Raw genomic sequence first — 27,546 nt, 5'->3', positions numbered from 1 at the left:
AGATGTGGACCAACAATTTGTCCTCTTTTGAACTCTGGTATGTCACCCATAATGTTGTGTGCATTTCAATATTTTGAGCAAAACTGTGCTCTTACCCTGCTAATTGGACCTTCACATTCTGCTCTTACTGGTGCAATGTGCAATTAATGAAGAATGGTCACCAGGCTAGTCAAATTCAGCCATAAAACCTCCCACACTAAAATGAGAGGTGTTTCAGTTTCATTGTCCCACCCCTGTAACTCTCTCGCTCTCTCTTACTTTTCTAACAGAACATTTTTTATTTTCTGCAAGAAAATAAAAAATAGAAGTCCAAACATGCAGTTAAGCACAAAATTATTGTATTGAATTATTAATTTTACTGGGATGTGGATGTAATATGAATGTTTTTGAAGCTCAGCCGGAGGGAAACGATATAAATAAATAATCACGAACCACACTCCATACCAGTAAGTGGCGGTAATGCTACTAAGTTTGTTGCCAACCGTCAGTAAAACCAGGACGAAGAAGAAGCAAAACAGTGGCTTGTATGTCTGATATCTTCCTTCCGCCTCATGCGGGAAGCTAACGGAGTCGATGGTAGGTTAGGTCTAGAATCTAGTCTGCAGTCAACCTTAAAAAGCTGCGATGGAAGGTGAGTTAAAGACCGAGGGAGATAAATGTTGAAAGATTGACTCCTTTAGACTCCTTTAGAGTCTAAAGATAGGACACACAGATTTTTGTGTGTTCTATCTTTCTGGGGACTTTCCATTGACTTCCATTCATTTCTACAGTCTGAATATTACCCTTAACCTAACCCTAACCAAAACACAATTGACACCTTAGTCCTAAATGTAACCCTTGATCCATAACAGCGTTTCCCCTTGTGGGACCAGGCAGTGGGTCCCCACAGCCTGGTATTGGTATATGTGTCAGGAAAATTGTCTCCACGAGGTATTACAAACACACGCGCGTACACAAACAGTTTAAAGGTTTAAAATATCCTATTTTAAAATTTAAAATTAGGAGCAGCACTCTGTTCTCACTGTTCTCTCTGAGTGTTCTCACTGTTCTCAGTGTTCTCTCTGTTCTGACTGTTCTCTCTGTGAGAACAATTCTGTTCTCAAAACACAATTGTTTACTATATTCTGTAAAAATTAAGATATTAAAAAAACTCTTATCAATTAATAATTTGGTGACGAATTAGAGCCGACTCAATGACTGCAGATGAATATGTCGTACAGCTTTTTTGCCAATTAGTCCAACACTCAGAAACATCGTTCATGTGATTTCCATCATACTTTGAAATACTTCCATTAAAAGCAATGGTTCTAGAGGCAGAGTCCCAACCCCCAGCAGTCAGTCTGATTGCCTGAAGTCGGTATGTGCACTACATACCGACTTCTTTGAAGTTTTAAATTAGAAAAGCCAAATTCAGGAATGTGATAAACGATGATTATTCTCATGTCAAGCTCATGGTTTGATTATGCTGGGTCTTTTTCTGATGTTTAATCTTCCAATAGTTGTTCTCATGCAGTACCATTGAACCCTACAGATGACTTTTGTTTCTGTCCAATGGGATGTTTGTTTGTGTCTTTCAACAGAAGCACAAGTTTACAGCAAAATTCCTCAAGATCTAGTGAGGCATCTTGGTGTTGAGGTGAGCTGACTTTCTCTGATTGGAAGTTGTACATAATTTTGTTGAAAATCAATAAGGTGTGCAACAATCATCTGGTTTCTATTTGGGCAATAAACACTTTTGTATCTCACTGTACGCACACTTTATTGATGTGTTGTCTGTCTCGTAGCCTCACAACAGCTCTAAAGCCGCAAAGTTTACTGAAGCCCATCTGAAGCAGTGCACTCAGCAGCCGAGCCGGCTGGATGTGAAGAGCATGCTGACTCATAAAGCCGTGCTGCTGGGCTACAGTCGGCCCAGAAGAGATACGACTAGAACCAAAAATAGGAAGAAAGCCAAAGGACTCAACGCGCGACAGAAGCGAATGATGAAGGTTTTCCACATCAAGCCTCAACACCAGAGGTTAGATGGGGTGATTTGATGTGTGTTGGGGAAAGGGAGGTGTTTTTTTCTGAAATTCCCCCATCATGGCTCTGTTTGGCTTTGCAGGTATGAGCTTTTCTTGCCGCTACACCAGCTATGGAGACAATATGTTGTGGACCTGTGTGGTGGACTCAAACCGACAGTGTAAGTCAGTCCACCAGGAGGCAGAGCTCCCAGATGTCCTACTTCCTGCTTCTCCTGGTGATTGTCTACATGTTTTCTTCCAGGAATCCACAGTATGTGCAGCAAAAGCTTATGAAGGCAGACTTGCATGGAGCCGTCATCACAGGTAGATTTCCCAATAAAGAGCCTGACCCTCACTCACCGTTGATCCATTCAGGCTGCATTGTTGGTGGGAAAAAGAAACATTTTACCTTCAGTCATAAAGTCTGGAAGGAATCAGAACATTTTCCTCTAAATTTGTGAATTTTCTGTTTATATTTCCTCTGACATTTGTTGCCACCTTTTGATTCATTAGCAGGAAAATGTGTGTCACAATCTTAGAAATTTTAACTGAATGCAGTTAGCTGCTGCAGTGATGCAACAGAATACTGGTGTCAACTTGTGACCTGCATACTGTAACATGCTGCTTTCTGTCACAGTGGTGCGCTCCAAATGTCCATCCTATGTGGGAACTACAGGGATTCTCATCCAAGAATTCAAACATGTGTTCAAAATAATCACCAAAGAAGACCAGGTCAAAGGTCAGTGAAACTTTCCTTGGTTCTGTGTGTTTGTACCTGATTGCTGGACTTAGCTGCTTCTCACTATCAACTGATGAAACTTAGTCTATGGCTCATACTCAGCCTGAAGAGACTCGAATGTGATTTTTTTGTTTGTTTGTTTTTTTGTACTTATGCAAAATGTATCTGATCTCTTTATAACAATCTGAACAGCTCAGATCTACAGTTTATCACAAAAGTGAGTACACCCCTGACATCTCTGAAGATATTTAAGTATATCTGTTCATGGGACAACACTGACAAAATGACACTTTGCCAGAATGAAAAGTAGTCTGTGCAGCTTATGTAACGGTGTAAATTTATTCTTCCCTCAAAATAATTCTACATGCACCCATTAATGTCTAAACCACCAGAAACAAAAGTGAGTACACTCATAAGAGACTACACTCCTCAGGGTCCAAATTGAGGACTGCTTGTCATTTCCCTCCAAAATGTCATGTGACTACATCTTAGGTGTGCATAGGGAGCAGGTGTGTCCAATTTTTAGTCACAATCTCTCATACTGGACACTGAAAGTTCCATATGGCACCTTATGTCAAAGAATTCTCCGAGAATCTTAAAAGATGAATTTGTGTGTTACATGTAGATTGCCAAGGCTACAGGAGGATTGCTAACACCCTGAAACTGATTTGCGGCACAGTGGTCAAGATCATCCAGCATTTTAAGCTGGGTCCACTCAGAACAGATCTTGTGTTGGTTATCCAAAGAAGCTCAGTGCACATGCTCAGCATCACATACAAATTCTGTTTGAAAGATGCTGGGGTGCAGGAGTCTGTATGGCTGACACCCCAGAAGGAAGTCTCTTCTGAAGTCTGTACACATGAAAGCCTGGAAACAGTTTGCTGAAAGACATGTCAACAAAGGACATGAATTCCTGGAACCCTGTCCCATGGTTTGATGAGAGCGAGATTAATTTGTTTGGCCCAGATGGTCTCCAACATGTGTGGCGGCAATCAGGTGAGGAGTACAAAGTTAAGTCTGTGATGCCTATAGTCAAGCACAGTGGTGAGATCAGCATGGTCTGGGGCTGCAGGAGTGCAGCAGATGTTATGAAGTTACATTTTATAAACTCCAATCTACCGTGAAATACTGAAGGAGAGCCTGGTCCCCTCCCTCACAAAGCTGCATCACAGGACAGCTTTCCAGCATAATAATGATCCCAAACACATTTTTAAGATGATCACCGCTTTACTGAAGAGGCTGAGGGTAGAGGTGAATAACTAGCTTGTCTTCAGACTTAACCCAATAGAACATCCTTAGGGCATCCAAAGGACCACAGAGTGTCAAATATCTGCCAGCTTCGTAATGTCATCATGGATGAGTAGAAAATCATTCCAGTGGCATCCTGTGAAGCTCTGGCGACTCCATGCCCAGGAGAGTTAAGGCAGTTTTCGAAAATAATAGTGGCCATCAAAATAGTGACACTTCAGGAACCTTCACCAAGGGTGTACTCACTTTTGTTTCTGGTGGTTTAGACATTAACGGATGTATATGGAATTAATTTGAGGGAAGAATAAATTTACTCCGTTATATAAGCTGCACAGATTACTTTTCATTGTGTCAAAGTGTCATTTTATCAGTGTTGTCCCATGAAAAGATATACTTAAATATATCTTTTATAAATGTAAGGGCTGTACTGCTTTTTTTTTTTTTTTTTTTTACAAATGCAACCTGGACCACTTGGATTTGTAATCCTAACTCTGATACATATCTTTTCAAATATGATGCTTGTGTTTGTATTTAACCAACATGAATGTCATTGATTCTGTGTTTGAGACGAAGAGATAAAAGGTACTACATGTATCTTTGGTTTTTATGACTTGGCTTGCTTATGATGCTTTGCTCACATGTTGGCTATTGTTATTTTTTTTTTATTTTTTATTTTTTTGTGATGGCTGTAGAAGATTTCATGTATTCACCGAGATACAGTTGCTGTGAACTGTCCCTCAGTTTGTATGGGAGACTCAACATCTGCTTGTTTTCTTGTCTCCTGTGTCCAGTGATCCCAAAGAGGAACAGTGTGTTTTCTGTAGAAATGGACAGCTTTGTTTCACACTTCTATGGAAACAAAATGGAGTTCCGAGCCAGTGAACGTTCTGCCAAGAAGTTCAAAGTGAAAGGAACTATAGACCTCTAAAGGCGCCCAGCTCTGTCATCTCTTTGCCCCTACTGGATGATAAAGGAACTGCACACATGACAAGCATGCAACAGGGCATGTACTCTTCACAGACAGCTTGTGCAGAACTCAGACTGTTTAATCAAACCACTGGCAGTGAAGAGTGTAGACATCCATCTGAATGAATACCTATGAGGAGAGTGTAAAGGCAGCTTAACGTACAGTTTTGAGCATCCTCTCAGCCAGAACAGAGGCTGGACACAGGGTGTTCCTGGGATCAGAGTCACTCAGGATGCTTGTAGTCATCTATCTGGACTGTTACTTGGAGTGCTAATCATTCCTTTTTGAGAGTCAGGAGTAAGTTAAGATGTTAGAAACCAAGTGGATCTCTGAACTCTGGGCCATTTTCACCCGAAGAGCCTGTCATTCAGGCTCCTATAGTCTTCAATCGTCCAGAATTTGATCCTTGTTATTTTTAGATGCATTTGGAAAAATAAAAAGCAAGATTCTAAAAATGTAAATGTAAAGGATAATAATCTGAATTTCTAACAAAGGAATCAAGTATATTTCTATAGCACATTTCAGCAACTAGGCAGTTGAAAGTACTTTATATATAATAAAAATACAAAGTCATTGAGTACACAGTCAACAATTGAAACATAACATTTTGTCGCTTCATATATTGTTTTATATGCAGCAGATTCATTTTCCACAGTGCAACTTATTTATTGTTTTGTTTTTTAAATCAATCAACTCAAAAATAAAAAGCTCAATTTCACAGCATTTTGGGTCCTCAAACCCTTTTTAAAACTAATCCAATCCTAATGTAGCTAATTAGACTTAAGTGTTCAGCATTAAGTTCCTTCTGGGTCTTGCAGATAATAATAATAATAATAATAATGTGGAGATGGTTTTGATTGGATGTCTAGAATGTGATGAAAACTACCTGAGAAATCTAGAAATGGAGGTTTGGTGAAGTACAGAATTTTCAAATTAAGCACCATCTTCCATATTGTAGCATTCTAACTCAAATATAAATTTTTTTTGCTATTATGATTTCATAACAATAAGAAATAATAATTTCCTCCTAATAAAACATTATTATCGTCACAGTTCTGATTACAGACACTCTGAGTGCCGGTTGGAGACATCAAAGGAAGCGGATCCAAGCGGAAAACCATTTGCAAGGTCAACTAAAGGTGTTTTGTTTTTTTCTTGATACACTTCATGGTGATTACTTTGGTGAAAGTCATTTTTTTTAGTTAACCCTTAGCTAAACCCTTAACTAATTCAACTGAGGTCATCAAACAGCCAAGGTGGGGTATGAATGCCGCTTGATGATGCGCACTTTGCTCATGGCAAACATAGAAGTACATTGACATCTAGCTGTCAACTACAACAATTAAAATTTCCTGTGAAAATACAGTTCTGTTGAAAATTGCAAAAGCATTTGAAGTCAACTGCAAAAATGTAAGAATAGGCAGAAGCAAAAGAACAAAGCATGAAACTGCAAAGTACCTAAACAGGATAATTACCACAGAAAAACTGTTGAAGAAGAGCAAGAACTTGTGGACAATACAAAATTCCCAACCAAACTAGAAATACTGAAAGCTAAACTGTTGGGTCACAACAATTTATCTTAAAATTAGATAAAAAGGTAAAACTAGTTAAAATAGTAATGATAGCATCTAGTCTAGCACTAGCATGTTGGCACATGTGACATATTTTATGCAATGTGAAAAAACAAATGGAAAAGCTAAAATTAGCTAAAAAGCTAAGAGTAACTTAAATGCCTTTGCCAGCAGTATTATGTGTGCTACCAAAAACATGCTACACAGTTAAAAACCTCATGTAAAAGCTAAAATTAGTTAGAATTTTATTATTAGTTTTAAGGCTATCATAATTACTCAAATTGCAAAATACTTCATTAATCCCAAAGGAAAATTAAATGTTGCTTTAGCTCATTTCTTCAGATTCTTCAGAATTATTGAAAATGGTGGCAGCTGTTGGCAGGAACAATCTTGTCTATTACAGGGAATCTGAAGATGTCTGACTGAGGATGGACTGTGTTTAGATGTTTTTGAGATACAACCTCAGTTGGACCACTAAATAACTTCATTGTAACTTGCTGTGGAAATGTTGACCTAATATTAGTGTCTGTTTGTGCAAATAGAATTGCCACAAGTTAGGTCTTTGTGTAAAAAAAAAAAAAAATTAAATAAACCTTTAATGGAAGCCACCAAATCAAAAATTTATTGTCACAAGCACAGTTTTACACAAAATAATGGGCCACATTTACACAGTTTAAACAGGTCTAGAAGTCAATGTACAGTTTACTAGCTAACCAACACGTACTAATAGTTAAATAGACACATTATACACAGTATCATTAAGACTTACACAAGAATGTACTCTGTGAATGTAAGATGAGTTGACATAAAAATCACAATATTGAAAAAAAAAAAATTTTAGATCCTTAGCAAAAGATGTTGAAAGTTTATTCCATTTGTCATGGACACGCAGTTCATCATGTAAATGTTACTTCACTGCAAGCTGTTATTCAGCCTTTTGGTTGATGAATATATAATTGACATACTGCTGAAGACATACTGTCTTCAGCAGTAGACAGCTGCTGAAGACATACTGTCTTCAGCAGTATGTCTGAAGACAGACATACTGCTCACTGCTGGGCAGCAGGCTGGTATGATGAACAGGTAGCGTCATGAAGTGCACTTTAAGTAGTAACTCAGCAATGGTATACTAAAATTTATTCATTTTAAAATGCATTTAATCCTGTTATTGATGCATGAAGTGTTTTCTAAAAATCAGGACATCACTATGGAGAGAGAGGGAAATGGATTGTCTTCTCTCTGCAGCCAGTGATCCTAAAACGTCTTTTTTTTATTTTATTTTTTTTCATTTTCCAACTTAAAGGGCTTCAAGTATGGATAATATACATTGAGAAAATAATTGTGACTGGACTTTACCAGTTCAGTCATTTATACCAAAAGTCACTTTCACCTGTGAAAGGAGAAGAAAACTTTGAGATGAATTAGAAGACGACAAGGTTTGTTCCACCTGCTGCGGGAGCATTAAAGCAAGGACAAATGGACTGAAGAATGTGATACATTCTTCAGTCCATTTGTCCTTGGACTGAAGATTTATCACTATTTATCACCCACTTTCGTCATAGTCTATGTAATTTTATTACATGACAAAGATTATAGTTTATTACTGATTATTGCTTGTTGCCACCTGAACAGTCAATTTGCAGATTGGCTGGTCAGTCTGAAAATTGACCAGCCAAATTGAGATGCACCAATCAGGATTTACCAGCCCAAGATCCAGTGGTCTTTAAAGTTTTGCCTGCTGATTATTGTCTTGGCAGATTTTAATTTACTTTTAAAGCCTTTATAATGCAATTGACAGCTGGGCCGTCTGACGTGTATCAAAACATGCTCATTATTTTCCCTACACCAACCCAGAGGCTGTGACTGGTCCACGCTCTAGCCAGCGATCTGTTCAATGCTATTCCTCCCCTAATCAGTAAAACATAAAGGCAAAAACTATGTTGCTGCTTTCCTTCTGCGCTGCATTGCTAGTTCCTTTATTGATGTATTGTAGTACAACTTGTAGTACAGTATTTCAAAATGGATGAGGAATGATTCATTTTTGAAGTTGAAAATTATACATAAGACCCACAATGTCGTCACTATAAAGAGAACGGCAAAACCGTCTTGAACACTGATTCCTTCCTCATGAGATCTGCTACTTGTCAGAAGTCTAATTAAAGTGAAGATATAAAAGGAATTCAAATGGATTTCAACAATTTATAAAATATTTACATAGTGAACATAATGTGATATAGTAAATTCCTTTTGGTGCACTAAGTTTGTTTCTTATGGAAGGCTACGCTACCTGCTTTTTGTCAATTACAATTGACAAAAATCGCAGATCTGTTCTGCGTTTTCGCCTATAAAGATACGACTTCCTTCAGGTGAACTTTATTTAATTCAAAAATTAAATAGCTGAAGAAAACTTTTTACTGACCATAACTGAAAAAATGTTCTGCGGGTTCCTTGGTGGAGGTAGAAGTTTGGAATTCAACAGAATTGCAACATTATTCATATTTTTGCTTCAAAGAATCTATTGTTACCTTTATAAAATTTTTACTGACTAAAACAATCTAAATAGAAGAGGTTTTATTATAGATACAATCAATAAACAGGAACAGGATCTAATACCCAAAAAACATACTAATTACTTGGGTATTAGATGTCAATTGATCGGTGCTATATATATATAAAAAAAATGTTTTAGATTAGATTAACAATTTGAAAGTAAAAATTCTAGCATGTAGGAAGAGTTGGACATTTAAGGTAACACAGTTTTTCATATTCCTATTGTTCTTTAAGAAAACTGAAAGTAAGTTCTCCTTCATTCAGTCTTAATGATGGTGATGAGCTCTGACAGATCTGACTGTTCTAGCTGGAAGGCATGCCTTCATAATGCTGACCATAGAGGACATCAACGTTCAATCACAAGCTGAGAAAGGTTTGACTAACTAAGACTCTCCATTCAGCAGAAACCCGAGTGTGTGAGGGCATCCTTCAACCAGTTCATTCTTCAGGCCTTATATAAGGAGCATTATTTTGCTCCTGAAATAATGACAGTAATGAATGTCTTTTCAAGATGATGTCATTAATTTTTCTAAGGTGGCCCAGTGCTGCTCTTATAAAAAAAAAAAAAAAAAATTAGATGAAACAGAGGAAGCAAACATAAGTCCATCGGTCGGCCGTAGAGAGGCCTTTACTCAGAGAAGGGTGGAAACATGCCGAGATCCGCAAAATCCTCAATGTTGTAGTTCGCTGTCCCCTGGCTGGGATCTCCAGCCATAGGCAGCATGTCCTGTAGAGACATGGGGTCAAAGGTCACATGTCTGTAAACAGGAGCCAACTCGTGAGTAGTTTGGGCTGTACCTGGAAGACCTCTGTCTGGCTGGGGTTGGTGTGTGAGTGCTGCTCCCCCGACTGCTGGGAATGATGCTGGTTCTGCCACTGGGACCAGACCTCACTGGGCCGACCCTGGAACTGGCCTCCACTTTGACCACCTTCTCCTGACACATCTGGAAACATTGACAAATTTCTTAGATCACAACTTATTTTTGTAATATTCTACTTAGTATTTAGAAATTCTTTAGCATCTTCCTTTCTGATTGTCAGACAAAGATTATGTCAGATATGTATTTATTAATGTCACAGAGCATTAATAAATACATTTCTTTTGGGAAAGAAACCAAAAGGCATTGCTCCAGAAGAAATGGATAAAACTTCTGACTGACTTTTATTTATGAGTAAAAAAGTCTATGACAAATAAGAAATAATTGTGGTAATTCTAATGAGCTGAAACAAGAGAAGATTGATCTGCTTTCACTTCAGAAAGAGCATCTGACCAGACACACATAGTTCCAGTTTTCAATAAACTCTTTGCCAAGATAATAGAATAGAATTCAACTTTATTGTCATTGCACTGTCGCATGTTCAAAGCAACGAAATGTTGCTTTGTACATGCTGACTACAGTTAGCTAAAGTGCTACTGTTAGTCATTAATAATTTGGATCTTAACATATTTCAGTGTGAGGGTGTGTGGATATAACCTGTCCTAGCAAACAAGAAAAATAAGTCATGCTCCCAAACCTCTTTCTATCCACCCTTCGTTTTGCCATTACTGGCCCTTTACAGTTTCCAGTATATTTTTATTTTGCTTTGATGTGACACTAATAAAGACGAATTGTGGTAAATGTAACAAAGAAATCAATCGATGTCAGATCTTAAATCTTTTTAAGTATAAAACACAAAGGATAAGTTTCTTTTTTTTAAAAGGTTTTATTGAGTGTCAGATAGAAAATGGATAGTGAGAAAAAAAGAAGGAAGGCACGCCCAGCCTGGCAAGGCCACCAGGCTGGGACGTGAACCTGTGACGGCCACGTCACAGGTGCCACCATTTCTCCCCAAAGGGAGAAATGATTCTATATGTTTGTTTCGAGTATGTTTCTATATTGAAACATACGAGATGTTTATTACCTCGCTTCTAACCTTATTTAGTCAGATTACATTTACATTGTCAGATGTGCCAAAAACAGCAGTAACCTCCACTGACATGGTGACTGGAGAGCAAGGCTTACCAAAGGCTGTGCTGCGGTTTGTCAGGCCTGAGTAAGCGTTTCCACTGGGCGAGGATGTTGCCGGGGACGATAGAGGACTGTAGGAGGCGGGGTCAGTCTGGTAGTTGTGGCCAGAACCGATACCAAATGGACTGGACTGGGATTTGCTGGGCTGGACACCAGAAAAACTGGTTAAAAAGGCCGTCTATACATCAGAGATGATTTGAAAAAACAAACTTTGTTTACTATTCCCGTTGGTACATTCCTGTTAAGCATTCCTGAAATAAACAGCATCTCACTAAGATGAGAAAACTTATGAATTTAATTTGTAATCATTAGAACAAACAAAACTCTGGATATTAAATGAAGATAGAAGCCTAAGAAATAATAAAGCACATTTAACTAAACAAAAAATTGTTCCAAAAGTAAAACATTTGATTAGCAAACAAGGTATTCACCTAGTGGCATAAAATAATTTTTCACTTTGGTTTTATCCTAAATTGAAATGTTCTCACAGCTCCCTCTGAGCTCTCTTCATACTGTTGCCCGTTTTCCACTGGCTCTACTTCAGCAGCCCTGCTCTACTCAGCCCGTCTTGGCTTCACTCTACTTTCAGAGTGAACGCATTTCCACAGACCCGGCTCGATCTGTAGCAGGCTCACGCCTCCTGGACGTGGGGGTATAGTGCACCGCCTCCAGCTGTGTCTGAAGCGGGTGAGTTTAGGGTCAAGTGTGATTCTGTTCAGGTGTTGTTAATGGGAAGAGGCAAACAGTTTTCAACTGTTTTGATTTATGTCGTATTCATATGGATCTATGGAAAACAAGACAATGAACATTATTCTGATAATAAATGACTATATTATAAGCCAAAGTGAAAATCGGCAGTATGAATCTTATTTGAACACACGCAAAACCAGTGCCTACCAGAAAAAATACTTTTTAATATTACAATTATTAAAAATATTGAGTATGACTAACAATTCACTAGAGAATAGTGCATCTCATAAAACAGCATAAATTTTGTGTCAGTTGGTCCATTTACATTTGTTTTTCAGGAGTCTGAAATTTGTTGACAATCCCTCAGTGAATCTCTGAGTGCTTGACAAGGGAGCGGTAGAGAATGGTTGATCCGATTTATGAACGCTAATTTTGACCAACCTTGAGCTATGTGCCGCTCACCCCGCTGATATCGTTATATCCAATATCCAACTTGAAAACAACTTCACTGCAGTAGTTTTAATGGCACAAACTTGTACTAACAAAGTAAGATGGGGTGATGGTGAACTCTGGATGACCTAAAAAATTATTTTTAATATTTCAGAAACCAAAGTTGCACAAACAAACATTTTAACAGCACAAACAGAGCACTAAACACTCAGCTTTGCAAGCTGGCTTACAGATTTATCTAAAAAGGAAAAAAAAAAAAGAAACAATTTCCCCCTCCCCCAATTATAAATTTTTCTAAAAATAAAAATAAGTAACGCTTAGCCTGGTGGGGGACTAGCAAAGCATGGCAGGCCGCCAGGCTTATAATACACTGGGGGAAACCCTGGGCTGGTATTCTGGGTTCCTTTTGATAACAACCCTGACAGTAATGTCAAAATATTTGGTTTGCTGAATAATGCATATGCCTTCATTGGTAATCTACAATGTCAAACGTCAATGAAACACATAATATAGTGTTTTTCACTCTGTCAAAGGCTCGTCACATTTTTGAGAGGATTGTATTAAGACTTTGATGCTATACAAACTACATTATATACAATAATGTGTGGAGTGGGTATGAAAAAGAGACTTCATTCATTGAGAGCACAACAGCATTTATTTTGCATTCTTTTGTTTCCCTCATCTCTTTTATATGGAGCTCTGCCATCTCTTTGCTGGTAGCTACTATCCAAGAGTAGTTGTTCATGTTGCTGATGGTTCTCTCCTTTGTTTATCATGTCAACCATGTTCTTCTTCTTCTGTTCCCTGGGAAAAGTAATCAGATATTATATCTTATAGAATATGAATGTAAATACATAACAGAGTTACTAATGTAAACAGACATTACTTTGTATGTATACAAACACATTTTTTTTTACCATTCATACACAATTATAAATAACAGGATAGTTGTGTACATTAAAGACAAAATGTAATTACTTGTAAGTTTTAGTCCTGTGCAGCTATGAATAAAATTTCACTCTGATCCGAAGGAATGTGCAACTGAGTGTCTCTAGAACATGCACATGTTGTGCAATGAAAATACAGCAGACTTATTATTTCAAAAGTCTTCCATGACTTTATGTATGGAACCTTAAATACAGTAAAAAACAGACAGATATATCTACAAACCTGGCAGGGCATTATCATGCATCTGAGTCGGGGTGCATCGTGGGGCTGTCAGGCTCCGAAGTGGCTAACCGAGGCTTGCCGATCTCTCTGCTACGCTGAGAAAAACGACTCATTCTTCACTGCTCCATCAAGTTGCCACTGAATATTGAAGTCCGATGCAAAGAAAAGCCGGGATCTCATTGTTCCACCGCTTGCTGATTCCATTACTCCTGAGTTGCAGCGAGTTTGAAATTTTACGCTGTTTGCTTTTCTTCTCTCTATTAGTGAATAGGAGCAAAGCTTGCGTCACCCACACAAGTAGGGATGGCCCAGCTGGCCTTACTCTGAAAGTAAGGACCTAAAAAGCAGGAACCGGCATCAAAAATTACTGGTGGAAATGCTCACAAAGCAAGTCCAGTAGAGTGGAGCTGGGACCGTTAAAGCCAGTGAAAAGGGGCATTTCTTCCTGAAACAGATAGGGTTTAATACTGGCCATTTGATGAAGATCAGCTTTGTCTGGAGATTAATTTTTACCAAAATTTCAAGGTATGTATTGTGCGGTGTTACATCGATAGTTTTTATTGTTTATTCATCTTACCAATGATGAATGAAAAACATAAAGAGTTTCATAGGTCTAAATTATTTCAATGACAGTAGAACAAATACTGCTAATCCTAATGATATGTGGGAGATGAGTAAACACACAGTACTTTTTAAGTTTTTTGCTGCAGGTTTTTAGTTGTTTTGAATAATTTTCTAAGTTCTTGATACACAATTTTCTAAGTTATTGATACACAAACATCTCTGGGATGTTTGTGTATCATTAAATTGATCAGAGGACTGAAATTCTGTCGAAAACACTTTATGTCTTTAGAAGAGTTGAAGGAGACAGTCATTGACTTGATCTAGTTTTTGACCTCACAGAGGAGGCCAAATCTGTGTAATGGTACAAAGCTTACAACCGATTCGGATTAGTTAACTTGACAACACAGCTCATGCAAAGTCACTTCAGCCATGAGGAAGTTTGAAGCTGTGTTTTTTTTTTTTTTTTTTAATGTCCACTACTTTCACTCCATGTGCATTACCTGCCCAGCGAATGGGGGTCGGCTGCCTGACCAAGCTACCTGGCCTGTATTAAGTTGTCTAGAAATCTGAGCTAGATTCTGATTGGACGACCCTGAGGACTGGATGTCATTTACACCAGGAACATGGATCACAGAAGAGCTGTGAATAAAAACACAAAACCAGCCAAAAAGTCAAATACAAAGGTTTTACTTTACAGATGTAAGCTGCCAGAACAGAACATATCCACTAACTAAAGCGTACCTGAAGCTTTTGGCAGAATGGCCCTGCTGGAAGGGAGAGCTCTGGGTGTAGAGAGGCTGTCCTCCTGCCGTAGAAGAGGGAACCATCATCTTCTTGTCTCCCGCTTTGAATAAAAAAAAAGTCCCAGTTACACATCAAAGCAATCTATGTAAAAATTCACGATATGCAAGTGTGTGTGTGTGTATGTGTGTGAACCAGGTTTTTATATCCTGGTGTGGATGTATTCCAATGCAGGGTTGTGGGTGCTCCTTGTCTTCCTCCATGAAGGTAAATGCTGTTTTTGTGTTAAGTGTTATGTATGTGATGGTTAAGGTTAGGGTAAGGGCCAGGCTGTGGAAAATGAATGGAAGTCAATGTAAAGACCCCACAAGTCACAAAAACAACTGTATGTGTGTGTTGCAGACATACAGCCAGATATGCTGGTGTACATTTCAGCAAAGCGTGGGTCTCTCTCCTGGGAGAAGAGAGACTCTGTCTTATCAATGGTCTTCCCAGTATCGTGGACTCCACTGCTGACTCCAGCCACAGGCACCTAAAGGAACAGTTACATGTTATGTCAATATCATTACAAATAACATAACATGGTTATGTGCATGTAGGACATGTCTTCTCCATTCACTAAATGAAGAACATTTATAGAACCAGGTTGGTGGTGTTCTTCTGCAGTGCAGACACTGACAACTTTTAGAAAAGGACATTAGAGGATTTTGTGACAATTGTTACTGAATTCTCCTTGAACAGTGGTACCAGTCTGAAAAGTGGGTGTACTTTCAATCACACCCGTTATAGGTACAAATTAACAAGGGAGGAAATCCCATGTCATTATTAGAAATTATTAGAAAATGTTCTTTCTTTTTCTATAATTCTTTTTTCTTTTTTTTTTTTTTAGATGTATGACAGATTTAATTCGTTCTTTGTTTTCATATTGATATTGTTATAATACAAAGGTTTCTTTTATGGTTTTCTATTATCATAAAAGAAACTGTGATAGAACCACAAACTGCAAATTGTCCTTTGACAATTTGCATTGGCTTTTTATTAATTCATCATTTGCCTAAGCAGGGAGCCCAGACTTCCCTCTCCATGGTTAGCTGAGAAAGGTTTCCTCCCAATGGAATCTATTCAGGGATCCATAAGGCACCCTAATCAGATGTCCGAGTCACTGGCTCCTCTTGATGTGGAGAAGCAGCAGTTCCTTCTGGATAACCAAGCTCAGCTCTCTCTTCACCACAACAAATCGATAGACTTGCATCACTGCAGACTCAGTAGGTCACCCTGACCTACTCCATTTTCCACTGATTCGTGAACAAGACGCAAACATACTTAAACTCCACTTGGGGCAGGAGCTCTTTCTTGACCCGGAGAAAGAACTCTGCACTCTCACAATAATGAGTATATACAGACCGGTGTCAATACGTAACCTTGACTGCGTCCACCTCTCACTGGACTGTGTCCAACTTACTATTCTCAATGTGGGCCTAGCTCTGACACTGGTCCTACAGGGACTAACAGCCCATATCAATACTCGACCCCTTTAAATGGGGTCGGGTATTCGAGAATATGGGTCTAGTATCTCATATTCTTGAAGTACCCCCCACATCCTTTTGAATGTGTAGAGTAGAACCAGTGTTCCATGGCCAGGACTAAAAACACACCGCTCCTTCTGAATATAAAGGCTTGACTTTTGAGAAGACCCTCCTCTCCAGAACCCCTGACTAGACCAACAGGCCAAAAAGAACCAGTGGGACTCTTTCAGCTTGAATGCAAGTGTCCATAAGCGAGTTTGAGAATTGATGCTACAACAGTCACTAACCACCTTACAACTGAAATACAACGCTGGGAATTATCAACCAGTTTGTTTCTTTTCTTTATTAGGGTCATTTTCTAGGACAAATTTATAACATTTACTATGTCACTTCTGAATTAGTTTAAAGCACCTGTTCATGTAGATGTCCAATAAATCAGCAACACTGCATTTATACTTAAGTTATAAATACAGTTATAGAACAGCTTTTAAAAAAGGGGATTACCTGGGACAGATCATAAGCTGTGATTCCATCTCTCTGATGAACCTCTAACTCTGCCTGTTGCTGTTGCAGTTGCCTGAAAAAGCCAGGAGAAACAGTCAGCTTCTCATTCAACTTCTCAAACATCTGTGAAGAGTTCATACCTGAAACAATGCTTATAAACCATTGGTTTGATGTTGTATGTGTTGCTGTAATGCATTACAGGTCATACCTCAATAAACTAACACAGAACTCCTTCATGCATGAGTGACACCAAGACTGAATCTCTTCAGGAAATGAATTATTGCTCATCTCCCCCTGCACTAGAGAGCAGCTAGACATCCCTGGCACTTTGTTTAACAGAAGACTTTGTTCAAACCAGTGAAACTTCTTTAAGAGCAGAGAGTAAATATTTTCACAGAATACTATTATATATTAGTGAATCTGAAAAAATTATGTCATAGTCCGACCTGGGAAAGGCATTTTCTTTAGGTCACTACATAGTAATCTAAAACAAACCTTATTTTAGTAGCTGCTTCACAAAATGAAACATAAGGCTCTGGGACAGAGGGTTCGGAAAGAGGGGCTTGCCTAAGCTGCCACCTAAATAAGAGATTTGATTTTTCTTCAATAAAGTTCTTGTTTGGTGATTTCAGAATGAAGAGATCCAGACTTTTAGTAGAGTTTGAATAAAAGTAATAAACAGAATGCAAAAAAAACTTACTTGACGTTGGTATTGGTGCAGATTATGTACTCTATCTCGTCAGAGTATGGGTTCTGAAAGGTGAAACTACTGGTTCTGATCAGCATCCACTCTCTGTTTTTCAATCGGAAACGATACATGACAGACAGCACCTGTCCCTTCAGTTTCACTACCTGCAGAAGAGCAAACACACATAAGTGCAGTATTGTTTAATTTACTAACAAAATAAACAGTCTTTATCTCAGTATTTTGATGACTGTTGTTATTATCTCACTGTTTTTGGCATCACAAACCAGGAATAAGAAGATCTAATTATTATTTATTTTTTTAAATTTTACTATTGATAAAATATATACTGATCTGACCATTATTTTTTTCTAACATATTAATAATTAGATAGCAAAAGGTGCTTAATGTAAGGTTTCTTTGCATAATTTGAAGCTAAATCTGCCATTTGAGACGTTTTAGGTAGAACATATTTACAAAGAGGGTTTTTCACCTTCAATGCAAAATGTATATATATATTTTTTAACTTTATCTCTCTACTGGCTTAATAATTGCTCTGAATATGTCCTTTCAGCAAAATGCATTTTGCGTTCTGCACTTGATTCTTTGATTACTAAATTAATGGACGATTACATCAGTAATAAATTTCTTACCTTTAATCTCAATTATTATATTTGTACACATCCTTTACTATCCTCACATATTTTTCCGTCACCTCTGACTTCCTCATTCAGTTAACACACTTCCTCTGTACTTCCTCTGTATGCTTTGACAAGGTTCACAAAATGCAGCTCATGCTGATCTCTGTACATCTTTACATGAACTCTAAGAGTACATGTAAAGATTAACTCTTTACATGGTGTACTATCTAGGTATGAACAGATTAGAATAAATAGAAATATCCTTTTTTGTCATACAGTGGAAATATTCAAACAAAACTGCTGTCCATCAATTGGAAGATCTTGTTCCACTTCAACCACACTTTCCCAAAATACAATCTCAATTCCAATGAAGTTGTGGCATTTTGAAAAACATACATAAAAATGCTATATGACTTCCCAATCTTTTTCAAACTTTTTATGTTTAATATACTACAAAGAATATTTAACATTCAAGCAGATAAATTTTATTGTGTTCTTGCAAATATTGACTTATTTGGGTTTTGATTACTAAAAACCCTTCCAAAAAAGTTGAAGCCGGGGCAACAAAAGACTGAGAAAATTGTGGAATGCTCAAAATTCACTTGTTTGAAACATTCCACAGGTGCACAAGTCAATTGGAAAGAGTAAGGGAGACAAATATTTTGATTTCAAAGAGATAAAATCTGAATTTTATCTTCTCAAAACTTGTAATTAGTCCACTGAAAACCTCTGCTCTCTTTCACGTATTCCCTGTGCTTTCTCAAACCTTTCTACTCCCACTCAAATTTTCTCCTTGTGAGCAAAACTTAATGGATGGATGGATAGATGAATGGCAAAACAATTAACTCTCTGCTTGCGAATCTCTCTACTGGCTTGCAAATTCTTTTCTGCTCTCTCTTGAAACAAAAAAGTATCTTTGCCTGGCAACATTCCAGCCAATAGAATGAAAATGTTAATAACGGGGCTCAGCCCCACGTTATGAAGACTAACCAAGATTTTGTAAATCTTAATCAATTTTAATTACTCCCTGACATTGATTTACATGTCTTGTATCTCCCAGTACATTGAACTTGGTGCGCCCAGCTAGCTGACAGCCGGTGAGGGAGCTGGTTGTTAATGCAGACATGTAAGGAAATTTGCAATTATGTGATGTATTGATGAATAGAGCAGATACTTGCACAGCTAGGAGTCTTCAAATTTGACAAACACTGTGATGTAAGTGGCCTTGAAATCTGGCCTTTGGTCACAGCTTTTCATTCTATTGGCTGCAACAATCCCTGGCGATGGTATATTTTTGTTTTGAGAGGGAGCAGAAAAGAATTTGCATGCGAGCAAAGAGGTTTGAGCCAGCAGAGAGAAGACCATTCATCTATCCATCCATCCATCCTCTTCCATAGTTACAGGAGTGAGTAGCAGGAAAAAAAAACTTGCCAGGTGAAAAGACTGGCCACGCCTCTAACCTACCTGCTGAAAACTTTCTCTCAAGTGACTCTGGTCCTCAGGATGGCAAAACTCCAGGATGTCCTTTCCCAGCAGGTCCTTAAGTTTAAGGACAACAAGAGATTAACTAAGATTTATCATATTAAATGAGATTTAACAAATTCGCTGTCTGTTTTTTTTTTTTTTTAACAGACAAAAAACAGCTCTTCTGGGTCTCTACAATCATTTACCTCATAATCAGTGTGTGCATAAGTGGTTGAATGACTGCATGTGCATGTGCTGGTCAGAAAATTAGAATATCAGAAAAAAATTTGATTTATGTCAGTAATTCCATTCAAAAAGGGAAAGTTGTATATTATATCCAGTCATTGCACACAGACTGATTTATTTAAAAAGTTTTTTTCTTTTAATGTTGATGATTAGAACTGATAATTAGTGATGGGCCAGATGACACCAAAACCTCAAGCGCTGACCAAACAAAACAAAACCCTGCACAGGGTTTTGTCACGTGGTTTAAGAAAAACCACGTGACCAATGCGGTTCCTATGTTATTTGGTTGTGAAGGCGCCAAATTGCATTTATGAGGGAGAAAATGTGTCAACATATTTGTGTTTTTTTTTAATGGAGATACTTTGTGTTCTTCGCTTTTATTTATATTGTAGGTGAAAAGTTGGATTTGCTCCCAGGTTTTGTCTTACTGTAACCAGAGCTCTTCCACAATGTTGAGGAATCGTCGCCCGGCATGATCGGGATGAACCGGTTAAAACTCCGTGATAAATCCTGGTGTTTACAGAAAACAGGAGATTGAACTGGATCTTCAACTCAACCATCAGCACCCAGTTCTTCTCCGTGCTAGGGCTTCTCCTGTATTTTTCGCCACACTAAGTTTTATAGTGGCACCAAATATTGCATTCCTTAAGCACTGAAACCTGCTGCAGGCACACAAGGTACATGGGTTTTTCATTCATCTCAGTGAACAAATAAGAAGTACCGGTAGTCAATTTTTCTTGAAAAATCCGACAGTCTGTGTCTACTTTTCTCTTTTTAGACAAAGACATTTTGTAAAAAGCTGGTAAAGCAATATAATCGAAGCCGTTTACATAACCTGAAGCTCAGTGCTACCATCTGCTGTTAGTTTCGATGCAGTGTTGCATCATGTTGTCTGCTCTGAATAAAACACAGCGCCCTTCGTGGACTATATTGGAACTGTACATTTTCAATTAAACGAAGTACATAGGAAAACTCAGGTTTTCACTTAGGGGTTCATCAGCAAATTTATGGAGACTTGGAGAAGCTTACCATCAATTTGCTCCCTGAAACAGAAGCAAATTAAACCATCTGTAGGCCCACATATCTTTATCCAGTTATTCTAATTCTAATTTTATTTCATTTTTTTTCTTTCTCTGCCTCTTTGGAATGTGTGTTGACTGGACTTGAAGCAACATGTATTCTGTGCCTTTCCTTTTACTTCTTATGAATGCTTCATAAGAAGTATTCCTTTACGCGCTTTACGCGATTAAACAACGACAAAAATGCAAGGAAGGTAATTTTGTTCCAGAAGTTAATGTAGTTTCTTTCTTTAAGAAACCAATGTGCGGATTGAATTGCAGATTATTATACGGTTCACATAATTCACACCGTTATTTAGATAAATGGGCAGGTTATAAGTTCGAATCTGTTTGTGCAGATTTTAATATTACCACTACACAACCTGATCCTCCAGCAAATTATGAGGTAGATTATGATGCAGAATATGAATGTTTTGTAAGTGGAGGATTTGAAAATAATGGAGGAGTACATGTAGGGAACACAACTGTGAATTGTAATGTTATTTGGGTCCTATCGTGGTTTTAACATTCTAAAGTAACTCCAATATTTGTTACAAAACCTATATGGTATCAAAACCCAAAATTTACAGAAGAAGATTGTGTAAATGTGACGAGAACTATTCCCCCACTATCTTTTCTGGGTGATCAGACATATCCAGTGGCAGACAGTTACTGGATGTGTGGTGATGACATTTTAATCAACACATTGCCCCTAAAATGGGTAGGTCTTTGCGCCCTTGTTCGAATGAAAGTACCAGTAACTCTAGTGTATGAAGGAGTAAAAGACATAGTAGGAACGCACAACAATAAAACTAGGCTTCGTAGAAGCCTGGGGGATTATGGATTAAATGAAGGAGTATATTTGGATCTTATAGGTCAACCAAGAGGAATTCCATATGAATTCAAAACACGACATGAAGTTCTTGCAGGATTTGAATCTATTATTCCTTGGATTACAATTAATAAAAATGTTGAATGGATTAACTATGTCTATTACAACCAACAGAGAATGATCAATTTTACAGTTGAAGGATTTATGACCCTAGGAGAACAACTTCATGAAACAAGTAGGATGGCGAAACAAAACAGACAAGCATTAGATTGGATCTTGGCCAAAATGGGAGGAGTCTGTCATATGTTTGCTAATGAATGCTGTACGTATATTCCTATGAACACCGCACCAAAAGGTACATTTAGAGCAGCAATGACAAAACTAAACAAATTAAGAGTGGAAAAGAAATGGAGTTGGCCATTGCAAAGTCTGGAGGAAATTTTAGGAAAATGGGGAGCCTTTGCAGCCAAAATAGGAATAACTCTGGTATTAGTTCTAATTGTTATTTTTCTGCTTGTGTGTTGTGTGATCCCTATCATGAGAAAATGGATCTTGAAGACTGTATACAGATGGATGACCAAGGACGGAGAACAACACACGGACTAACACATAAGACTGCCTGGACCGATGAACCCATGACCAAAAGACCAATGCAAAGGACTGCTAAGCTCAAGGACACCTCGATGCTAGAACAAAAAGCACTTATGGTTTGGTTGATGGACTAAAGGTTTAAGGAATGGAAACAAAAACCTGGAGTAGAATAAAATACACTGTTTGTACACACCATTACACACATTTGTTAAACAACTATGTACAATTTATATACAATACAACACGGGTGGACTACACATAGTTAACACACTAGGAACACGTGTGAATGTGAGTGAGCATGAATATGTAAGACATGGATGAGAATGTCTGAGTATGAATGAGAATATGAGAATGTGAACGTATGAGAGTGCATGGGTGAGCACAAGTATAACCAAACAATTATTTCTGTGAAGATTCACTTATTATGATTTAAGACTTAATTACTCAATCACACTAAATTACAGTTGCACTATGAACATTATTATATGAATTGTCATCAAGATTATGTATCAATGCTGATGTATTAAACATTATGATGAATATCTGTAATTGATCCACTGTGGATCCATGATTGTGTTACATTTGTGCCAAACGATTCTATCAGTATTGGCGGTCGCCCGAGGCGGGCGGGGACCATAAGGTAGTTTTTTCCCTGGAAGAACTTTAGCCAGTCAAGCCGGCAGAAGGGCCGACAGCGTTTTTCGACCTTATACAAATGGAAGAACAATCATGGAAGCAATGGACATTTGTGTTTAATCAACATGTTGAAATTATTATATTAGTAATTTACTCATGAACAATAATTATCCTCCCATTTAATTCCTATTCGCTTTTAAGTAACTTTTATACAAATTTGAAGATTTATATTTGAGAATTATATTTACACACATAGTCATGGAACTTGATATAGCGATAAACAAAAACAACAGCTAAGGTTAATTAGTATTCCACTTGAAAGCGGAATAGGGGGGATTATGTCGGAGCAGGAATACTTCCTAAGAGTTGTTTTTAAGGGAAAAGATTTCTGGTGCCAGAAAGGTCGATCTGACCTGATTTTATCTGGAAAGTACAAAATGTTGGAACAAAACTCGGGTTGGAAAGTAAGCTGTTTAGATAGATAAGAACAACAATTATAATTAATTGACTTGCTTTGCAGTTCTGAGATGGAGCAGATGTTCAGAGGAAAGGTCAGTAAGAAATTCGTGGAAACTCCAACACACACTCAGTCAATGGGCAGCCAGAATCTTGACGCAAACCGACGTCATTGGAAACTATAAAAATGTCTGTAGACAAAGAACGGAGAGATTTTGGGGACTTTTGATTTTGAGACTTTGAGATTTGAGAAACTATGTTTTGTATGATGCATCCGTGGTAGAATGTGTAAATAAATCTCCCGACCCGTCGTGGCTGGCAGTAAGAACTCGTCTCTGTGGTTTGTTATGTTTATCTATATATTTGAGAGTTTTGCGCCTCACAATTCTCCAATACTTTCTTCCTCCAGACTCTGGAACCTTGACTTCCAAAAAAAAAATTCTAAATTTCATCAGAGAAAATAACTCCGGACCACTCAGTAGCAGTCCAGTCCTTTTGTCTTTAGCTCAAGTGAGATGCTTGTGATGCAGTCTCTTTTTCAAGGGAATGTAACAGCTGAAACCCATGTCTTGCATAAATCTGTGTGGTGATTGTTGAAACACTGATTCCATTAGCTGCAGTTCCATCTTTGTGGATTTACCTAATATTTTTCAGTGGGTTTTGTTTCACTATCCTCTAAAGGAGGTGGTTATCCTGATTGCTTGTCCATTTTTTTCTACCACATCTTTTCCTCCCATTCTCCTCTGTGAATGTGGTTGAACATGGAGCTCTGAATAGCCAGGATCTTTAGCAATGACATTTGTCTCTTACCCTCTTGTGCAAGATGTCAAAAGTTATCTTTTGGACAACTGTAGGCTACACAGTCATCCCCACAATTGTGTACACTACAGAACTTGACTGAGAGACTATTTAAAAGTGTTTGCATGTGTTTTGAGTTAATTAGATGTAATCATCTAAGTGTGTGGCACTGGGGGTCTACAATATTGAATCTTTTCACAATATTCTAATTTTCTGATACCGTATTTGGAGTTTTCATTAATTGTCAGTAATAATCATCAACACTAAAAGGGATAAACATTTGAAATATATTAGTCTGTATGTAATGAATGAATATAGTATAAAAATTTCACTTTTTGAATGGAATTACTGATTTAATTAAACTTTGTTATAACTTTTTTATTCAAACTTTTTTATTCAAATTTTTGACCATCACCTGTATACTGGAACCGTAATGTTATTGAACACTCAAAGGAGTGGTTGAAAAACCAACATCTATTTTGCCTACTTATGTAGACATAAACACTATGATTCTTCATGATTCAGTAAAACCTTAGAAAACAAATATATATACAGCAGTATGTTAGCTGCTTTTTTAATGACCAAAGAAAATAACCAGTTTTTACTGTACCAGTCAGCTTTCTCTAACAAAGTTTCTGAAAATCTGAAGGAGCAGCACAGCATTTTCTACAAGAAGAAAGTTGTGAAATCCCACAGAGCTTACTTGAGGTTGATAACCAATGACATTAATGCAGCGTGGATCAACAAAAGTGATGACACCATCCGAGTTGTGACGTGAGAGGAACTCTGTTGGAACTGACAGGCCATTCATATCCATGGAGACTGGAGAGCTGGTTACCTGAGGGGGGCGCATACAGGCGCAAAGGTCACCACATCATGCAGCAATGAAGAATAGGTCTTAAAGAAAGCCACAATCAACCAATATGTTAATATTAAGAAACCCACAGTGTGCTGGTTTTTGGCTTTGATTTATCTGCTGTCAGTTGTGTTAAACTGCAGTGTGAAAATGCTACTTACCCACAATGTCATTGTGTCATTATGTGATTATTTTCATAATAAGGCTCAGTAGACCTTCTGTCTCTGTAGACCAGATAACAATGAGCTGGTTTTATTTGACAGTAAGGGCCAATAATCAGAAGGTGGTTAATATGTAGGAAGGGCATTTTCTCATGACACCATTTCTTCCGGCACACTGAAATGCAAGGCTCATATGTAGCAGTGTGAAAAGAGTCGGAGTTCTAGGCAAATTGAAGAGAGTCAGAGTTCTAGGCAAATTGAAGAGGAAGCTGCTGTGCAATCATGGTGTGGGAGTTGAGTCTGTTGTTAATAGTGGTTGAGCTGAAACACACCTGCAGTCTCCCAATGGCCACCAGGCAGTATTTTCCTGTCTGACTCGCCTCTGAATCCTCTTCTGGTATGGTCATCCCTGAGTTATATAGGGAAAAGAAGATGTCATAAAAGGTGCAATAGAGTTATAAATAATTAATAAACAAAAGAGCAAAAACTATATTTTGGAATAAACGCCAGAGCTTTAGTGATGTTTTATGAGGAACTAATTGGAAGTGATGATTAGACCTGCTGCAGACAGAGTTAGGCCTGTCACCATAACAAATTTTGCTGAGCCAATAATTGTCTCAAAAATTATTGCGATAAATGACAATATTGTTTGAAGACCTTTTTACACTGATTTAATGGAAATGATGTTATAATGCATGCCTTTATTTTCAAAAGAACACTTAACCCTAGAACTGAGAAACAAAACGACCAAAAACAAGAATAAAATGGATTCTGTCTCAACAAAAAATGTACTTGAATAAAAACTTAACAACATAAAGCCAAAGTGGAAATAAATACTGCATTCAACCAAAAGAGTGCAGCTCATGAAGTCTACCCTTCACTAATCATTAGATTTAAATACAGAAGACGGGAACATCCAACTACCTGATGCAATAGTTCACGCTACATGACTTTTTTGCCGCAATTTTTCCTTTAACGACAATCTTAGAATGTTAGGCGTTCTAAGTCTTGTGATTTTGTAACCGATCATCCTGTAGAATGTGGTGTGTTACAACAGATCGTTATTGTTGTCTGACCTAAATCAGGGGTTTTCCCCGACTGTTTACACAGCCTGTTGAATGTAACAGGTAGCCAATCAGAAAGCGCGGATTCTCCTCCATGCTTTCTGAGGGGTAACACGAGGAGAATCCCAAACAGCTGACACGGCACAACCCGAAGTCCAGCAGACATTGGAGGCGATATGTGGAAAAACATTAATGTTTAGTCAACATTTCTGCAAAGAATATAGAAATGACAAGGGAAGGAGCTTATAAATTGCTACCACAGTTGGTAAATCTGGTAACTTTTCAGCTGTTCGTTAACATGACATAAATAGGTCATAATGATTTTCATTTAGTCAGGATTGACACTAGCGACATACATTGCAGGTGGATTGTAGGAAAGCATTTATTAATGCCTGGTTTTAAAATTAATTAACTGAACTTGTAGCCATTATTTTGTGCCCATTGTTGGACACCATGTAACAGTCATTATACTGTTTGTTTCGTAGAACCAAGCAGTACAATGTTGTGGGTCTATGTTGTGGCCTTATTCCCTTTTTCCTTTGTTGTAGTATTGTGCAGAGTGAGAATTCATCTTCCACGTTGTAGGGGAGATAATTGGCGATGATGAGGTGCAGAGCGGTAAACTATCATTACTTTTCTCATGTATGAGACTATAATCTTAGTACTGTGGAGATCTGGCTTTACATAGACAAAGCAAAATAAAGTGAAAGTGTGGAACACTATAACAGTGCGTCCTGCTTTTTTGGGTTAGAGTGGCTAACCACCATTGCTAACTCCTTCTACAACCTCTCACTGCACCGTCACAACCACACGGCATGATTGAACCCAATCGAACCGTAATACCTAGGATTTCTGTCGGCTAATGTGTGGTCTCTCAGATCTTAGAGCTGTCGGCCAGCAATTGGCAGACAGCTCTAAGATCATGTAGTGTACACTGTGGATTACACTAAGGAAATGAGGAAGGGAGGGTCAGTGGAGAGCACCGGTGTTGAGCCTGTTTTCATTCAGTGTCATCAATAGAAAGAGAAAAACACCGGAAGAAATGATAAAGCCAATAATTAAAATGAGGTTGATAGTTTTAATTTATGGTACAATTAATTGATTTATTGTTTATCACAACAGGCCTAGACAGAGTTAGCATGAAGACAAAAGAATCGCTCTCTCTTACTCAGAGCAGAGTCTATTCAGGAGAACATTTCAATCACAGGAGCTCAAACTTTTTGAGACCAAGATCTACTTTTTCTCTCACCAGCTGGCTGAGATCTACCTCATGACACAAAGACATAAAATTTTAAATTAAATCACATTGACTCATTTTCTATACAA

At 37.9% G+C, this 27,546-nt stretch overlaps 2 protein-coding genes across 5 annotated transcripts in view; one reads left to right on the top strand and one right to left on the bottom strand.

Moving 5' to 3' along the window:
* Nucleotides 1–516: 516 nt before the first annotated feature.
* Nucleotides 517–6,712, top strand: pop4 (POP4 homolog, ribonuclease P/MRP subunit). Its single transcript, XM_055022410.1, has 7 exons — nt 517–631; nt 1,581–1,636; nt 1,785–2,017; nt 2,105–2,182; nt 2,266–2,327; nt 2,641–2,742; nt 4,782–6,712. Exons 1-7 carry the CDS (start codon nt 625–627, stop codon nt 4,916–4,918), a joined length of 675 nt encoding a protein of 224 aa, XP_054878385.1. The 5' UTR covers nt 517–624; the 3' UTR covers nt 4,919–6,712.
* Nucleotides 6,713–7,136: 424 nt separating this feature from the next.
* The window catches only part of arnt2 (aryl-hydrocarbon receptor nuclear translocator 2), a 44,502-nt gene continuing 24,092 nt past the window's right edge, over nt 7,137–27,546 (bottom strand). For 2 of the 4 annotated variants that reach the window (XM_055022408.1, XM_055022407.1), the window contains 11 exons: nt 25,489–25,565; nt 24,843–24,977; nt 19,523–19,597; nt 17,433–17,584; nt 16,733–16,805; nt 15,111–15,234; nt 14,703–14,805; nt 14,462–14,600; nt 11,082–11,232; nt 9,877–10,022; nt 7,137–9,805 (listed from right to left, as the gene is read on the bottom strand). In XM_055022408.1, coding sequence (XP_054878383.1) covers nt 9,707–9,805; nt 9,877–10,022; nt 11,082–11,232; nt 14,462–14,600; nt 14,703–14,805; nt 15,111–15,234; nt 16,733–16,805; nt 17,433–17,584; nt 19,523–19,597; nt 24,843–24,977; nt 25,489–25,565 — 1,274 coding nt within the window. In that variant the 3' untranslated portion in view covers nt 7,137–9,706. Of the gene's footprint in view, nt 9,806–9,876; nt 10,023–11,081; nt 11,233–12,859; nt 13,655–14,461; nt 14,601–14,702; nt 14,806–15,110; nt 15,235–16,732; nt 16,806–17,432; nt 17,585–19,522; nt 19,598–24,842; nt 24,978–25,488; nt 25,566–27,546 lie in introns of those variants that run through there. The other 2 variants (XR_008604985.1, XM_055022409.1) reach the window with 2 other exon arrangements.

Source organism: Poeciliopsis prolifica, unplaced genomic scaffold, assembly GCF_027474105.1.
Source record: "Poeciliopsis prolifica strain line A6 unplaced genomic scaffold, Auburn_PproV2 SCAFFOLD086, whole genome shotgun sequence".
NCBI classification, from domain to species: domain Eukaryota; kingdom Metazoa; phylum Chordata; class Actinopteri; order Cyprinodontiformes; family Poeciliidae; genus Poeciliopsis; species Poeciliopsis prolifica.
Note: the sequence above shows the minus strand (reverse complement) of the source record. Positions and strands in the feature narration are given on the sequence as shown.

Bases quoted from the DNA above. Each gene is read 5' to 3' on its own strand.
- pop4 (XM_055022410.1), top strand. The intron at 1,637-1,784 runs GTGAGCTGACTT...TCTGTCTCGTAG, and splicing joins TGAGGCATCTTGGTGTTGAG to CCTCACAACAGCTCTAAAGC. The intron at 2,743-4,781 runs GTCAGTGAAACT...TCCTGTGTCCAG, and splicing joins CAAAGAAGACCAGGTCAAAG to TGATCCCAAAGAGGAACAGT.